The sequence below is a fragment of the Cicer arietinum genome, chromosome 5 (assembly GCF_000331145.2).
Source record: "Cicer arietinum cultivar CDC Frontier isolate Library 1 chromosome 5, Cicar.CDCFrontier_v2.0, whole genome shotgun sequence".
Classification (NCBI taxonomy): Eukaryota; Viridiplantae; Streptophyta; class Magnoliopsida; order Fabales; family Fabaceae; genus Cicer; species Cicer arietinum.
The window spans coordinates 15,044,860-15,061,319 of NC_021164.2; the positions used below are offsets into that span (position 1 = coordinate 15,044,860).

A 16,460-nucleotide genomic window follows, 5' to 3' on the forward strand; every position below is an offset into this window, starting at 1 on the left:
CTGTTTTCTTGTGGCTGATGACTTAGCTCGTACTCTCTAGCATCATCATCATCAAAAATCAAACAGTGTTATGTTTCTTGTAGGTACTTATAAATTTTTTACATTACTTGTGACTTTAGGGGTTTAATATGGACATGAAGAATATTGGTGGTTTAGTTTCGATACTTCAGATGGGTGGTTTAGTTTCGATACTTCAGATGGGTGGTTATTCACTTTGTATCTTGAAGCAACGATAAATTTTATTCAAGAAATTAATGTATATCAATTTTGATGTGTTTTTGCTTATAAATAGGAATAATTAAAATAATTTTTTTAGTAAAGTTTTAAAAGACTATTTATTTTCCTAGTTATTAATGTTATTATTTAAGTTTGTGGTAGGGACTCATTAGTTTCTCTTTTTTTTTTCATCCGCTTTTCTTTATAAGTACAGATCAAATATTTCACATATATTAAGAAAAGTAGAGATATGATTAATGTGTATACTTTTGTGTGTCTATTAATATATTATTAATTGTTTATAGATGTTATTGCTATTATTTAAGAAAAACTGATAAATATATTAATAATTTGTACAAAAATTATATTCAAGAATTTTTTTTAATAAGTACTTATAAAAGGGACTATATTATTTAAACTAATATATGGGCTTCTTGTGGTCATGGAGAACCATTGGGGTTCCGTTTTGGCACTTCCTATTGGTTATATAACTTTTTATTTTGTAAAGAATCAATACCATTTTTCTTATATTTTTGTAGATATTACTCTCAACGCATAGAAATTAAATTGTTTATAATAGCATACTCAAGATAATAGCATACTTTATGATATAACACTATATTATATTATATTAAAATAATTAAAAAATAAAATATACCTTCTCTCAAACGAATATAAAATATCATAGTATTTATTATTATTTATTTAATAAAAATGCTTTAATACAGTTTTAGTCGGTGTGACTGGTTGCCAATGAATTATTAGATTAATTGATAGAGTCTAGCTAAAAGTCATAGCATAAACCTAAATTTGATTGTGCACCTCAAAATCAAAATACTTAATTATCTGATTCTCTAGACTCTATAGACATTGATGAAACTTTTGCATGACCACTAATAACCATACTATAGAAATGAACAACTAACAACACACAAGACAAAATCAAATGTTCAATAATATTAATTCTTGTAATTTTATTAACAATAAACAACTATAATAATTAAATAAAGATAAATTAATACAAATAACTATTTGCATAAGTTTTAAAGAAAAAAACTATTTGCATAAGCAATATTAACGAGTAAACACAATTATATTGTATTTGATAAAAAAAATTAATTTTTTATAATTGTACTAATTTTATTTGTTATAATAATAACAACAATTACAAACCTACTTTTGTTTGGTTTCACCGGGCCATCGTGTTTCTAATCCAGTCAAACGTTTGGAAAAAAATATTTTTCGTTCATTAACATTAATTTTTTTTGACACAATTGTTCTTGTGGTCCTTTAACTTAATTTCAGATAATACTTCAGTCTTTTATTTTTTATTTTTTTTAATTTGGTCCTTTATTTAATTTTATTACAAAAATTCAAAAATATAAAGAATAAAAATATGAGTTTATTTGAAGATTTGAGTTATAAATTTGATTAAATTTGCATTATATTGAAGATAATAATTAATTTTATAAGTTTTGTTTGAAAATTTTGATGAATTTTTGTAAAAAAAGATAACATTGCTAACATTTTAAAACATAAAAGATCAAATTGTTTACTTAAAATTAAATAAAGGATCAAATTAAAAGAAAAAATAAATAAATAATTGAAGTGCTATTTGAAATTAAGTTAAGTATATACAAGTAATCCTATATATATTTTTTTTCTCTTATATAATAAATTAATAATTAAAAAGTAAATCAAATTTAAATAAAATAAAATATTCAAAGAAATAAACATTCAAATCCATTTTAGTAATCACACATTTAACAGCAATTTTGATTAAAACTATTTAAACAACACAAATTATTAAAAATCACTTTTCACATAAATCACATTTCATTTAAATTACTTTTAATTAAAGTTATTTTTTACCACTTCATAATCAAATACATTTTTAAGATTTGTTTGATGAACATGATAATAAACATGATATGATATTTGTCATATCATGTCTCAATCAAGTATTTGATAAATCAATATAATATGATAAGTTATTCTTGAATACTATCATATTTCGACTATTTAGTTATAATTTTTATTTTAATATGACGTAAGTTAGAAATCATTAGAATAAGATAAGAACAATCATTTAGTCAGCTATTATAAAAATTTATTTTAAATATACAAAATTAAAATCTAATAAAATTTAAATAATAAACAATATAATTTGATATAAAATTTAAAAATAAGATATTAATGATTAGTTAAAAAAAATGTATGATTTATGACAAAGGTAGTTTTATCATTTTATATAATAAATTATTGTTCATAATTTAAAAGACTATATTAATATAATTTTTAAAATAAATTTAGTTTTTTATAAGGTAGTTTTTCTAACAAATAAAATAGAATTATTTGGTTAATCGTAATTTTAAAAAGTTTAAATTGTTTATTTAGTAGTGTCAATGATTTTTTTTTTTGTAGTATAAAATTATTTTATTACTTATTTATTTGTTAACAATTTTTTGTTTTTTCATAATATTTTAAAGTATTGTAGGTTAATTTGAAAGAAAAAGATATTATATAATTGTTTTACAATGATAATTTAATCACTTAAATATGATATATTTTAGAATTTAATTTGTTTACACAAAAAATATGATACATTTTTACACATGCATCCAATTAAATTACTCTATGATACCACTCTTTTTATGTTACTTGCTAAAATATCTCTATAAATACATATTTAACATATTTAAAATGATTGCAAATGTAAAAAAAAATTGTAGTACATAGAAATTAATATCAATCTTTTATATTATGTTATATAAATATAATGAGATAAATACTTAATACATAATAAAATAATATAATATTATTATATTCGTTATCACATATAATCAAACACAATAAGATTTGATAATATTTATCCTTTTATTGTCTCAACAAAGAGACCTTTATATTTATTTAAGATAAAAAAATAAAAATAAAGTTTCTTCTCTCATCCAATGTCCTCCTCTGAATTGTCTAATTTAAGTGAAGAAACTATTAAAAACGAAAGTTAAGAATAGAAGTAAAAAAATAATTTTTTATTTTAACATTGAAAAGGGACAAATGAGATTCTAATCCAAACTCTATCAACTCTGTTGAATAGGCCCATTATTCCCTTCCCATGCTATTGAACCGTAATTTGCGTCTTCCATTTGCAAAAGAACAGTATTGGATTTTGTACCCATGTTGAACTTATACCTTTCGTTTAAAATTTATATCTTTTAATTTATTAAAATACTTTTAAGTATAGAGGAAAAGTAATTTTTATAAAAAGTAATTTTTTTTTACAATATTCTTTTTAGAGATTTTAAGAATGAAATTTCCAGTTGTTATTTTTTAATATCGAAAATTTCAAAAATGAAATTACTTATAGTTATTTTTCAATATAAAAAATTTATAATTTTCTGTAGTTATTTTTTAATACCCAAAATTTTATTTTGTTGGGAGTTAGTCTCATCCCCAAATTTGAAAATTCAGTAAATGTCATCAATTGATTTAAACTTCCGGAAATTTCATTTGTTCCTGAAATTTCGGGTACAATTCTTTTTTTGAAATTTAAAGTTTTCGGTAAAATAAAATAAATGACTGAAAATTTAAAGACACAAATTTCTGGTATAATAAAAGTAACTATCAGAAATTTCAAGGCAGAAATTCTCGGTAGTATAAAAGTAACTACTGCAAATTTCAAAATACAAAATTTCCGATAGTATAAACAGTGTATCGAAAATTTTGTTGGAAAAATTTCTAGTAGACAATTCATAAAATATCACGCCTTGAAATTTCAAATATACTATTTATATTACCGTAAATTTTGTACCTTGAAATTTCTGATAGATACTTTTATTCTACTAGAAATTTGTGTCAAATATTTAGTAGTTAATTTTAATCTACCCTAAATTTTAAATTTCAAAATAAAATAAAAAAACTTGTACCATAAATTTTAAGAACGAACGAAATTTTCGGGAGTTTCAATGAAATTTTCGATATAGAAAAATAATTATAAAAAATTTTGTTTTTGAAATTTTCGGTAAGAAATTTTTAAAGAAAAAAAATATTTTTTCTAGAAATTTTAAGATATTCAACTTTTTTTAATTTTTATTATATACTTAAGGTTACTTTAGTAACTTAAAAGATAAATTTTTTGAATAAAAGAGATATAAGTTCAATCCTAAGAATACAAAATCTATTTTTCTGCAAAGAAACCTTTAAGCCGCACTACGATTGCGTCCATAAGTAGCGCTATTGACAAACCGTGAATTTGAATTCAGCATTGCTTTTTTACGATCGATAGTTATAACTACTTGTTTTAGACATGTTATTCAATTTAATATCTATATACATCCAATACAATAGTTATAGCTATAGATTAGGATTAAATTTACTGTACAAACAAAATAACAAGATTTTGATGTGATAGACCAATTTTTGATAGCTATAGCCAATAGACGACTGTCCATAGTCTCAAATTTAAAGAGGCGCTAAATTTTTAAGTTTAATTGCAGTTTTGGTCCCCTATTTTAGTTGAATCGCGAAAGTAGTCTTTCTATTTTGTTTTTCTTCAGTTTTGGCCTTTCAAACAGAATTTTGATTCAAAATTTGATGAAATTTTATTTTTTTGCATTTATTTAAGTCACATCATGTTTTAATGTCTCATTTGCAATAATTGCACCTGAAATCTATAATCATAAATGGTGTAGTACGAATTTAAAAAATAAAATTTCATCAAGTTTTAGATTAAAATTCTATTTGGATGACCAAAATTGAGGAGAAACAAAATGGGGGGACTATTTTCGCAATTCATCTAAAATAGAGGAATTAAAACTGCAATTAAGCCAAATTTTTATTATGTGTAAATATTTTCAGTATTAAAAAAAGATATATGTGTGCGTGTGAATTCATTCGTAAGTGCATCTAAAAAATATCTTTTATTTTTTATGTATGTATACAAAAATAAGAGAGTTAGGAAAATCGACCAATGCAAAAGAATAAAAGAAGAGAAATGAGATACAAGAAAAAATTAATATTAATATTATTCCTCATTTAAATTTCAAGTATTTATTGATCGAATTAATAATTTGTAAACAAAATAATTGAAAGTTATAAAATTTTATGTAAATATTTTAAAAAAACTCAGTTATTTGATATATTTCTAATATTTATAATATTCTTTATCATATGGCATACATTACTCTAGAGTCATACTTAAGGCATGGCGAATGAAGGATAATGAATTATCATAATAATACATGTCAAATTTAAATAATTATAAATAAAAAATAGTTTATTGTATGCATGCATTATGAATTATATAATAATAATAATAATAATAATAATAATAATAATAATAATAATAATAATAATAATAATAATATAAGATATATACAATTGATTGAAAACTAAATTATGTTCTATGTTAAAAAAATTAATTGAATTTATAACACTTAAATATTTAAATTGTAGATTAATTTCAAAACTGTAATGTCTAAAATTTAACTATGAATCTTGAAAAAAATATTGTACAAAATGTAAATGATACTGAAATTTTTAATTCAAAAATATCTAAGTGTTTGCAAATAAATAGAAATTATTTTGTAAATTTGTGAAATAAATTACAATACTAAAGTTTTTATAAACTTTAAAACAACATTCAAGTGAGACTTAATTAAACTATAAATCTAATATAGACTCAAGACATAATCTGACTCCGATTAATGACATTGAAGGACTGGTCAGCAATTCGAAAACTCTTTATACTTTCAACGTTTACCGATTATATGAAAAACCTTATTTCCAACATAGTGAGTATAAAACTCAATAAAATATATTAAATAAAAACAACTGTAGACGTTTCTCGTAGTGTTGGTGTGCTAGCATGGAAAATTCTCTTGACAAAATATACTTCGATTTAATAAAATATTATTTTCTTTGTAAGCTATACTCAAATATTTCTTCTACCTCTAGCTTCAAATCTTTCAAACACTTTTAAACCATTAAACATGAGTAATTTAATAACTTAAACTCAACCTATCAAGTAATTTATAAAGACTAGATTGGTTTCACTCATGTCTCTACTTGAATAATCGTTTTTGGTAAGATTGGAGAAAAATTCATCTAGCTAGAATAAACCGTGTATATATATACACACACACACACACACACCATGTATTAGCATCAACCTTCCAAGAAAATAATGTTATATTTAAGCTTAAACACAATTGGCTTCATTAGAACCCGATCTATATAACTCAAGTTATGGTATTCTAAAATCAACAACATTACTTAGTAATCTTATGACATTGTAGTTGTGTTTATAATATCTTCTTTCAGACCCATTTGATATCACCCTCCACGTTTATGCTAATAAGTTGAAATTTTTTCTATTCATTTGTTTCATTCAATTTCTGTTATAGCAATAATAATTTTGTATTCTTATTTTAATTTAATTGTATAAAATATTGATTTTGTTGAATGATATTTTAGCAAAAATTTACTAAAAAATATATATATTGATGTAGGATTGGATCTAGTAAAATATTTTAGGATTAAATATGTTTTTAGCTTCTATAAAATCTTAATCTTTTAATTTTAATTTATATAAAATAAAAATACAATTTTCAGTCTCTACAAATTTATCATGCATATAATTTTAGTTCTTATTGTTAAATTAACATATATTTTATAATGAATGTCTTTTAGCATATTTACAACAATAAAAAAAGTTTCTCCACAAAAATGAGATCAAAATTCGATATTTATATTTATATTTTAGTTACTTTTATTTTGACTTTCTTACATTTAAAAAATTTATATTTAACTCATTTTATCTTAAAAATTTCTCAATTTTTTGGAACAAACTTTTTATAATGTTTTAAACGTATTTGAAAAAAATTATTCAAAAATTTGAAAGTTAAAAGACAATTTCACATTCTAGGACAAAACGTCCAACCTAACAATTTCGATATTTTTCAGATGAGTTAGAACTTAAGAACAATTGTATTTTTAGTTTATAGAGAGTAAAACTAGAGCATTGAATTTTATAGGAATTAAAAATATATTTAATTTAATATTTTATTAAATACTTGAAACAATATAAAGAACATGTATTTGCAAATACTATTTGATTTGATATGTCCAATTCAAAACGTTATTGAGACACATTGCTTTAAATTAAAAGGCTTAATTGCACTTTTGCTCTCCCTATTATAGGTGAAAATTGAAAGTAGTCCCCGCATTTTGTTTGTCCTCAGTTTTAGTCCCCCAAACAGAATTTGAGTCCAAATCATGATGAGTTGTCATTTTTTAATGACGTGTCAATTAAAGGGTGACGTGGCAGACGCTTATGTGGAATAAACTCATTATTACATTATTTTTGATTAAAAAATATAATTTATATTTTTAAAAACTATTATTATAATTGTGACAATATTTTTAAAAATACAATTTAATTATTAAAATTAAGTTAAAAGAAAAAACACCTAAAATCATGAACCCTAAACAAATCAAAATAAAAAACATTCACTCATGAACCCTAAAATCATTCTAAACCCTGAAATCATGAACTAGAACTAAAACCCTTTCATTTTCTCATTCTCTTATTTCCCAGTCTCTCTGCCTATAATCCCAAAACCTCATCCTTTCATTTCTTCACTATGGATTCTCAAACCCTATCTCCTTCCCAATTTGAACCAAATTTCACTAACGGCGTTAATAACGGTGCTACTTCCAACTCCGAAAACGATGATGGTTTTGTTAGCGGCGAAGACGAAACTACTGAGCCCGCCAGGCCCATTCTCGTTTATCCCGATGCTAAATCCACCGTTCAACAAGAAAAACCGTTCAATGAACAATCTCCAAGACCTATTGCTAAGGTAACTGCTGATGAAGAAGATAACGTGGAGGAGAAAGGCGGTGATGATGACAAAGATGATGTTTTTGTTGAAGCAGTCAAGGATGGAGATTTTAGCGATAGCCATGAGGTTTTCGTTGAGGCTAATGATAACGGATTTGAAGGCGGAGATTTTGAAGGTGTTGTTGAAGATGAAATCAATAAATTCTTGAAAGAAGAGGAGGATGATGGTGGAAATGTATTTAATAATTTGGATTCTGCTGTTGTGGAATCGGTTTTCTGGCGATGATTTTGGTGTTGTTGAGAATGGTGATGGTGATGAGGATGTTGTTGAGAAGTTTACTAGTGGTGAAGATATTGTTGTTGATTCCCTGAAAGTTGATACTTTAGGGTATGGTAGTGTTGTTGTCGTTGGTGATGAAGTGAAAGTTGAGGTGTCTGAAATTGCAAGGGTGGAGAGAGTGGGTCAAGTTGAGAGCTTTGTTGATGAAACTGTTGAGGAGGAAGTTGAGCGCAATGTTGAGGGGAGAGATGGAGGCCATGTTGATCGTGTTGTTAAGGGGGAAGAAATCCATAATGATTTTAGGGTTCATAAGTGAATGTTTTTTATTTTGATTTGTTTAGGGTTCATGATTTTAGGTGTTTTTTCTTTTAACTTAATTTTAATAATTAAATTATATTTTTAAAAATATTGTCACAATTATAATAATGGTTTTTAAAAATATAAATTATATTTTTTAATCAGAAATAATATAATAATGAGTTTATTCCACATAAGCGTCTGCCACGTCACTCTTTTATTGACACGTTATTAAAAAAATGACAACTCATCTTGGACTCAAATTCTGTTTGGAGACTAAAACTGTGGACAAACAAAATGGGGGGACTACTTTTAATTTTCACCTATAATAGGGGGACCAAAAGTGCAATTAAGTCAAATTAAAATTATTAAAATTTTAGATCTAATTATAGTGGTTGCTAGTTTTTTTTATTTTTATTTTTTTAATTTTATTTTGGCTTTAAAATTATATATTTGAAACAAAATATGTTTTAATTAAAATAAATTCAAAATTATTTTTTAGCTTGAAACCGTTTTTATTAGGTTCTTGTTTCTGTTTTTACTCTCACTGCTACTGTCTCTCACTATTCGATCTGCCCTTTCACCCAAAACTCTAAAACCATCCTGACTTTGCCATCACCCAAGACCAGACCTTCCGGCAGCATTTTCCGGCAACCCAAAACAGTCCTTCCTTTTTCTCTATCGTTTAGTTCTGGTTCGTTTCTATTCATCCTAACCAAGTTTTTTCTCTTATTTATTCTTCTTTTATGTTGTTTCAATGGTTGTTTTGATTCTTATTTTGAACATTTTCGTTTTGTTTTGATTCTGTTTTGGTGTGTTGTTTCATTGAATTATTTTACTTCTATTATATTTGATTTTTTTTCAAACGTCGTGCCTATTTTGTGGAGGAGAAGGGATTTTTGTTTGAAAATTGTGACTTGACTTTTTTCTCTTATTTGAGATTGATTTTCATGTGATTTTTTCACTGTAGCCTTGAAATTGTGACTTGCAAATAAATTTCTTAAAGAATCTTTGCTAGAAAAAATATAAAGATCACGGGGTTTTATAGTTCGCCAAAAGGCACCAAATTTCTTAGGACCGGCCCTGCAAAGGCACAACACAGGCATGTTGACATTATGAAGCACAGACACCTAACACTGACACATTGATATTAGTAATAATTTAATAAAATGAATTAATTGAATGTAATTGATGTCTCGGTGTCAGACATCAGGACACACCTTCGATCAGAAGTTTTGGTGCTGCTGAGTTTAGGCGCTTATAATAATTAAAGAAAATAAAAGTAATTCAATTAACCAAATGTATCAGTGTCATGTTGGGCACAAGACACACCTTTAATATGAAGTGTCAATACTACATAGATTATGAGATTGGTATAAGAGTAGAGTTGAAAATAAAATTCACTTTGGGGAGAAGGGGGGAGAACTGAACATGTAAATAATTATTTTCATGATAGGGAAAACGTACGAGTGCTTTGGGGTGGTAGGTAATTTATATTATGGGATGAATAAGAGGAGAGGCACTGAGAATCAATGTTTTGTAAACCAAACTAGACAGCAAGGCAGTGAAACCTCTGAGTCATGGTTCAACTGCTTTAAACTGCTCAAATCAGGGCGAAACCATGATCGAACCGTCAAAATAATCGAACACTGTAGTGAAGTCTGGTTTAAGGTTTAACTGTTTGAACCACATGTTTCTGTTCGGTTTTTAAAAATTGGTTAGAATTCTTTTTGTGAAATATTTTGTTAAAAGAAAGAAGAAAGGAGAAAGCAGAGCCATCTAAGAGCCTATTGGACTCCGTTTTGCTACTGTAACATAAATTTTCTCCTTGTCAACCAGTTTCTGTCATATGTCTACAAAATATAATACAAATAGACTAGTGACATTGACATATTAGCTGAAGTTGTTCTTTGTGATTTCTATTAATTTTCAACTCCCATATATATGTCAACAATGTTGTCAATTACAGATCATAGACAATAGCAGTTTGTTCAAATTCTACTACTTTATAGTGCCAACGCTAATAGAGCCGCTACTTTTGACAATACTTTGTGCTAAATAGTGTATTGCCGAACAATAGAGATTTGTTCAAATTCCACTACGTTTTAGCTCTGTAGCACCGCTAAAGTTGCAATTTGACAAGATTGATTGTTAATTACTTTTTTGGGCTTTCATGCCATGCTAAGCTTCATATATACCACTATGGAATTTAATATATCTGGCAAGATTGGAATATGGACCCTGACCGGATGAGACCGTATATTGATTTGCCTTGTGACCACCATTTCGCAGAAAATATTTGATGATTTTAGCAAAGATGCATAATATACACATGTTTGTTTTTGCCTACTTCATAATCTTCATTCACAAATTCGATCTTTATCTTGAATGGAAAGTAGTGTATTGAGACTAGTTCAGTGTTTCCTAATAGAGGCTATAGTGAAATGGAATTTAAACATTTCGTTGTTCTGCAATATGCAAGTACAAAGTGTTGTCACATAATCACTATAGTGGCGTTCTAGCACTATAGCGTAGTAGAATTCGAACAAACTATTATTTCTGTAATTTGCGGTTGACAATGCTAGTTATTACTTACTAGTTATAAGGATTCGATTAACCATTTATTTCTTATGAACTAGCATGGGGAGCCCAACACTAACACCGTGTAGTTTTATCCAGAATTTGCTGTGTTGTTGCATTCAGATGTTGAAGCAGTAAAACAGAAGAATAAAATTAGAGATAATTTTTGTATCTGAATGGCAGCTTCGGCAAAAACTCTCACAAACACCAATTGCACAACAAGTGGAGATTGGACGGTTGTTTTACCCCGTCGTGGAAAACAAAGGAGAAAAGTTGCCGAAGTTGGTAAAATTTTGGAAGAAAAACAAGAACCATGGGCTCCAACAGATTCTCAGACAGATCCAGGCAAAGAAACAGCATTAATGCAGAAAATGGAAAGATACATTAATAGGATTGGGAACTCTCAGTTCTATCATACTTTCAGAGATCAGATTCAAACATCAGTTTTCGATTATTTCCGGACGGTTTTAGGCTCCGACACAAAGATGCAAATGGTCATTTATGGTATTGGCAGTATCGATTTGTATGAGCCTCCACGTTTGCAACTTAGCATTGCAATGTTGATGAAAAGAGATTTCAATTGGATTGGAAGCATAGAGGTATTTGATCCTATTCTCTCTGTAACTGAGTCTCGGGTTTTGGAAACTCTTGGTTGTTCTGTCATGTCCATCAACGAGCATGGAAAGCGAGAAGCTCTAAAGCCAACAATGTTCTTCATGCCTCACTGCGAAGCGGAGTTATACAACAACCTGTTGCGGGCAAATTGGAAACCGAATCTTTTAAAAAATATGGTGTTATTTGGGAACAGCTTTGAAACATATGAGCAGCATGTTTCATTATGTAAGAACTCACCTATTCAGAACTCCTTAGGGTATATCTTGGCTGTCCGAAGTTTCGCAAATGAATTCAGAATCGAAACAATTTCCGATGATTATTATAATGCATTCCATGATTCAAGTTGGCATTTTTTCAGCGCTGTTCATGAGACAGAACTGCAATTTATCAATTCTTGATGGAGTTTATCTCAATATTTTGTTGTATACCACTATGGCTTATCGTTCAAGAAAATGTTAGAACACTTCAAATCTTATTATTTTTTTCAAAATGTCCTTGAGATTTGATTCTTATGCCTAAGGGTTAATGTGAAACATCGTGAGAAGGTTCTGGTCTTCATTTATTTGAGACCTCTACTATTCCTTCGGATTCTTTTATTTTTTAAGGTCTCGTTTGAATTTGAGACAAAATGATCAACTTAATAATATCGATATTTGCTAATTGATTTAAGGTTTATATACTCTTTCTTTTTTATTTTTATCTATAACTTTTTCTATGATGTACAAGGAAATACATTACACAATACATGTAACCTCAAATTGAAGAGTATAAATAATTAAAATTTAAAATTTAAAATAGTTTAATATTTTATTACTATTATTATTATTATTATTATTATTATTATTATTATTATTTGTTTATTATTTTATTTTAAAGATAAATCATTGTAATTTTGAAGACCGTTAGTGTTAATGATTGAATATTGATAATATTAAAAAATAAAACATCTATATAGATTCAGATGGATAGTTAATATTTCTATGATCCTTAAGTTGATTGTGCAAGATATTTAAGTTACATTACTTTTTCAAAAGAAACAGGTGATTGGTTGCATGATGGATGGCGGCATTACTAGGAACAATTCATGTTCCAATTAGCACAATGAAGTAGCATTTTCTTATAAGAAACAAAGTGTCCATTTTATGTGGAACCGGCAACGGACTATGATAAATTATAGGATTTACAGTCAAATTATCTTATATGTATATAAATAAATAAATAAATAAGTAAAAGAAGAATGTTAAATTAAAAATTCAAAAAGCAGAAGTATACTGATACTGGATATAAATAGAGAATACCTAAATTATTTTACGGTTGTGATGATGGTTAATGGCGAGTACTAGATAGGAAATCTTTTTATCAAAGAATGTTATAAGAAGTGAGTAATTATATCTTTTAACTATTTTATGATATATTTATTTTGAGAATTTGAGATAGAAAAAGAGTTATATATTTTAAATAATAATTTTTATAAAAATATATTTTACCAAAAACTTAACTTTATTAAAATTGAGATTTTATGAAATATAATTTTGAATTATACAATTGATTTATTTATTGTTTTATTTGTTGAAATAAGATTATGAAATTAATTAATTTCCTAAGTAATTACACCTTTTAACTAATTTATGATACATTTATTTTGAGAATTTGAGATAGAAAAAAATTAAATATTTTAAATAGTAATTTTTATAAAAATATATTTTACCGAAAACTTAACTCTATTAAATTCGGGATTTTATGAAATATAATTTTAGATTATAAAATTGATTTATTTACTATTTTATTTGTTGAAATAAGATTATGAAATTGATTAATTTCTTATTTTGTTTGTTGAATTACTGCTTTTATGAGTGTTTGAATATGTATTATTTAAATATTATTTTATTATGTGTTCTTGAATTATTGTTATTATTATATATTTAAATATAATATTATATTTTAAACATGATTCTATGAAGATTAAGGATGGGAATAGGTCAGGTCAGACCAGACTTTAAAAGGCCTGAGCCTGACCTACGATTTATTTTTTAGGCTTAAGCCTTGGCCTACGACCTATCATATGTTTTTTTTTTTTTTTTTTTTTTTTTCCGGGGGGGCCTGACATTTTAAAAGTCTGGCCTGACCTGTAAGCCTATTTAAAAGTCTTATTCACATTAAAACATTTCAATACTCTACTCATACCACATGATGATCTCCACATACCAATAGCAATGTACATATCTATATATATTAAACAAAAAATAATTTTTATAACAAAATAATTTTTTAAAAATCTAAAACAAACAATCTTTAAACCCTAAAAAATAATTTTTGGTGTTAAATAATAATTTTTTTTTCCTGAAACAAACATACTTATTATTACCTCTTAAACAAATATGAAACGACTACTAAATATGGAATTGTTGCCGAATTTGGAACAACTACTGGATATAGAATATTTACTGAGTGATTGCTTAATTGATAGAATTTAAAATAGGAAATAATATTATTAATATAATAATAATAATAATAAATAATAAAATATATATAGGTCGGCCAATCAGGCTTAATAGACTTTTTTATAAGCTTGAGCCTGACCTATTTAAATAAATAGGCTTTAAAAATAATATGAGCCTAACCTTTTTATTAAATAGACCAGACCAAACTATACCATAAGTAGGCCAGACCATATGCCCCTTGACGGACGGCTTAACCTATTCTCATCCCTAATGAAGATGATTGTTAAAAATATATTATTTTTATTGTATGTGTTTGAGACCAACTTATTGATGTAGCTAAATATCACTAGAAGGGGGGTTGAATAGAGATTTTGCTGTTTAAAATAATTTTCAAGTGTTTTAAAAACTTATCCTCTTGCTGAGGATGGCAAGCCCGAGGATGGATTTTTCAAAACCTTCAGATTTGAACTGAGCTAAAGAGTGAAAGAGAAATATAAGATTGACACAAACTATTTTTATACTGGTTCACCCAAAGATGGCTACTTCAAGTCCTCACACTCTTGTGAGATTTCACTAATGTTCAAACAGATCAACCTTTGACCGATGATGATTACACCTTGTGTATTCTCAAGCTTCACCAAGCTTACAATCAGATTTTGTAACACTCCGTTTTTCAAAGCGAGGGTGTATTTTTTTTTTCAAAAGGAATTAAAATAAAACAGAGAAATAAATAAGGCAACAAATGGTACATGTAACCCATCGAAAATAACATGTCAAGCTGACAATATTAGTATAGGTACAGTCTTCCATTTTAAAATAAATGCAATACAAAAGAAAGACATCTGTTCCCTCTGTGACAACCTAGTCTGATCATTTTACAAAACAACTAAACACCCTGACTGATCTCCACGCGCCCCGTGAGATCCCCCTATCGTAGCTGCAGTCAAGCGTTCCCATCTCCATTTCCGTCCGTAGGGTACGAACCGGTAGGATCGTCCTGACTCTCATCTGAGGGCAAAGCCCAGATTTCCACAATAATTGTAAAGGTCACCAACCGAAAATAACAGTTAACACATAACATTTAAGTTTTAAATGCTAAAATAACTTTTCAACTAAGCATGCACCTTAGCAGGATTTTCAATATGCGAAAAGTTCATACAATACTTTGCCAGTTAAAATGAAAGTAAAATGAGGTTCTCAATCCCCTAATTATAACATAACAAATCAAGACATGGATAGTTTCATGAGCAAACAGTCATACAACTAAAACTGAGGATTTTCACTGAGCCAATCGATTAGGCAATCGATTGGGGTGAAGGATTTTGATGAAACAGAATCCTGGGCTGAAATCAATGAATTTGCAATTGATTTGAGTGAGTACTGAGCCCCTGACTTAATACCAATCGATTTCCAAATCGATTTCCTGAAGGTTTTTAGTGAAATTTTGAACTCTGGCTTGATTCAATCGATTGGGCAATCGATTGACAGGATAGTTGAGCCCCTGACTTAATGGCCAATCGATTTCCAAATCAATTTGGTCGAACATGGAGGAGTCCCTGACTTAGGCCCAATCGATTTCGTAAATGATTTTCGAAAACTGATTACAAAATCGATTGGCTAATCGATTTTGTCTATTTGGCCAAGTCCCTGTTTACTATTCAATCGATTGGAAAATCGATTTCCTTGTGTATTCTTTCAAGAATTCATAACTAACTCAAACACATTCATACATAATCTCAAATCCTAACACTTAGCATTGATAACGCAATCGCTACAACATCATTAGTTTCGAAATAGTATTGCAAACAAACATGTTATTACCAAATTCCAAAACATAACACTTAACATTTATAACACCATTAATACAACATCATGTGTTTCAAAATGGTATTGCAATCCAACATGTTATCACCAAATTCCAAAACATAACACTTAACATTTATAACACCATTAATACACATACCAAATGAACCAACAATTCACAACTTAACAGGGTGTAGTCTCTCACGGACAAACACAATTCCCTCAGGAACGTAAGTCATAAACGTACCAACTATCACGGGTCAGTACTGTTTACCGAGGTGCCACCTATCCCGGGTCAGCACAACTTACCAAACGTAAATCGTAAACGTACTGTCTATCACGGACCCGTACCGTTTACCAAGGTGCCACCCATCCCATGTTATCA

The 16,460-nt window shown here is 27.4% G+C and overlaps 1 protein-coding gene across 3 annotated transcripts; it reads left to right on the forward strand.

The window, feature by feature from the left end:
- The first annotated feature begins 9,176 nt into the window (after positions 1-9,176).
- Positions 9,177-12,506, forward strand: LOC101514238 (protein SENSITIVITY TO RED LIGHT REDUCED 1). Of its 3 annotated transcripts, none has more exons than XM_073368292.1 (2): positions 9,177-9,330; positions 11,276-12,506. In XM_073368292.1, exon 2 carries the CDS (start codon positions 11,393-11,395, stop codon positions 12,227-12,229), a length of 837 nt encoding a protein of 278 aa, XP_073224393.1. In that variant the 5' UTR covers positions 9,177-9,330; positions 11,276-11,392; the 3' UTR covers positions 12,230-12,506. The 3 variants fall into 3 exon arrangements, with proteins under 3 accessions (XP_073224393.1, XP_073224394.1, XP_004514476.1); XM_073368293.1 differs by having other exon boundaries at positions 11,306-12,506; XM_004514419.4 differs by having other exon boundaries at positions 11,316-12,506.
- The last annotated feature ends 3,954 nt before the right edge of the window (positions 12,507-16,460 follow it).